This window comes from Rhincodon typus, chromosome 48 (genome assembly GCF_021869965.1).
Source record: "Rhincodon typus isolate 14 chromosome 48, sRhiTyp1.1, whole genome shotgun sequence".
Classification (NCBI taxonomy): domain Eukaryota; kingdom Metazoa; phylum Chordata; class Chondrichthyes; order Orectolobiformes; family Rhincodontidae; genus Rhincodon; species Rhincodon typus.
The window spans coordinates 213,433-215,452 of NC_063379.1; the positions used below are offsets into that span (position 1 = coordinate 213,433).

General features: G+C 51.1%; 1 protein-coding gene across 1 annotated transcript in view; it reads right to left on the reverse strand.

Moving 5' to 3' along the window:
- Window positions 1-2,020, reverse strand: part of LOC109924719 — a 17,917-nt gene that overhangs the window by 7,245 nt on the left and 8,652 nt on the right. The window contains exons 5-6 of the mRNA XM_048620724.1: window positions 1,616-1,789; window positions 898-1,155 (exon numbers count right to left, since the gene is read on the reverse strand). Of these exons, the coding sequence (XP_048476681.1) occupies window positions 898-1,155; window positions 1,616-1,789 (432 nt within the window). The remainder of the gene's footprint in view (window positions 1-897; window positions 1,156-1,615; window positions 1,790-2,020) is intronic.

Here is a 2,020-nt window from a genome sequence, read left to right on the forward strand (position 1 = left end):
CCATCAGCCCCGCCTCCTTGACCTGTTCATCTTCTCTCCCACCTTTTCCGCCCCTCCAACCTCACTGACCAACCCCCATCACTGCCTAGCTGCACCCACCTATCACCATCCCACCTACCTGCCTCAGCCCCAACCCTTCTCTCTCTCTATTTATTTCCCAGCTCCCTTCCCCCTCCGCCATTTCTGAAGAAGGGTTCAGGCCTGAAACATCAGCTTTCCTGCTCCTCTGATGCTGCCTGGCCTGCTGTGTTCATCCAGCTCCACACTGTGTTATACCAGGCTATAGTCCAACAGGTTTATTTGAAAACACAAGTGACAGGCTTCACCTGGTGAAGGAGCTTGTGATATCAAATAAACCTGTTGGACTATAACTTGGTGGCGTGTGACTTCTGACTTTATTCCTGGTTAAACACAGGTGGTGGGTCTTTCCTTTACAATTTCTTTCTCTTGTTGAAATGTATCTGTGTTTTCTGAAATATTCTGTTCAATATTTGCCTTTCTATCTGTATTGACCAATCCTTTAAGCTAATCTTCTTGTTCACTATTGCTCAGCTGTCATCCACACCTTGTCCCGATTTAAGTTTAAAACACTAGTCTTTGACCTACACCTCTCTCCCTCAAACTGAATGTAAAATTCGATCCTGTCATTTCCACCGGAAGTTGAGTGAATGAGGAATGGTGGGAGGGGGAGAAAGGTTGGGAGCAAGGAGAAGTTGGACAGTTAGAGGGAGGAAGGAAGTAAGGGTGTAATGGGAGGAGGGAATGAGAGTAGGAGGGAGTGAGGGACATAGTGAACGAGTAATACAGGGAGTGAAGGAAGGAGAGAGTGAGAGAATGAGTGATGAAGATGCTGAGGGACGAGGGGAATGAAGAGAGAAGATGAAGGGTGCAGCTCACCATCTTTCCAGCTCAGGGCACTGTCAATCTTTCGAGGGATCTCAGCCCAGGGCCAGAATTCCGAGGGGGAGTTAGGATCCAGTTTCTCTTCCCTCTCATCATAAATCCACATGAGGCCATTCCTGAAGAAATAGGTTTTCCCATCAAAAATCCCAGAGAAGACTGCATCGATCCCACTGACGGAGAGCCCAAAGTCGGATATAGGTCGCGGGTACCCCTCCTGCAACACATTATCCTGAAAGAGCCAGTACTGGGCACCTGCATGTGGGGGAGAGGCAGAAATCAAGTCCCAGGCTCAAACTCCACGCTGGGCCAGAGATCCCAGAGGGTAGGCTGCACACCCTGACATAGGCCCAGACACAGAGACAGACACAGGTACGGACTCAGATACAAATGCAGATGCAGACCCAGACACATACCAAGACATAGAGACAGACCCAGGCCCAGACACAGAGCCAATTGCAAACCCAGACACATACCAAGACACAAGACAGAAACAGACTCAGGTACAAACCCAGATGCAAACCCAGTCACATACCATGACACTGAGACAGACACAAACTCAGATACAAACCCAGACCCAGGCACGGACTCAGATACAAACCTAGACACAGGCACAAACACTGACCCAGATCCAGACAGACACTGACCCAGAGACAGACACAAACCCAGACGCTGACCCAGACACAGACCCCGACCTTATGATCTGACTCCTGACCCAAGGCTTCGAGCCCATCACCTCTGAAGAAGATGATCTTGTGGTCAGACTGCCGCTCATACACAGCGTCTACGTGCTCCAGGTTGCTCGGGAAACCCCACCAGAAGCGGCTGATGCGAGTAGGCCGCGAGGAGGTCAGGTGTCCAGAGAGACTGAGGCGCCAGAAAAAACGGCCTGAGAGAGAAAGCAGAGAGTCAGAGGTCATGGGGAACCAGCAAAGACTAGTGCAACTCAGGGATTCAAAGGTGGTCCCAGCCTGGCCTAGACTGGGGATCACAGCCTGTGTCTAGACTGAGGATTACAGCTTGGGCCTAGACTGGGGATCAGAGCCTGGGCCTAGACTGGGGATCACAACCTAGGCCTAGACTGGGGATCAGAGCCTGGGCCTAGACTGGGGATCAGAGC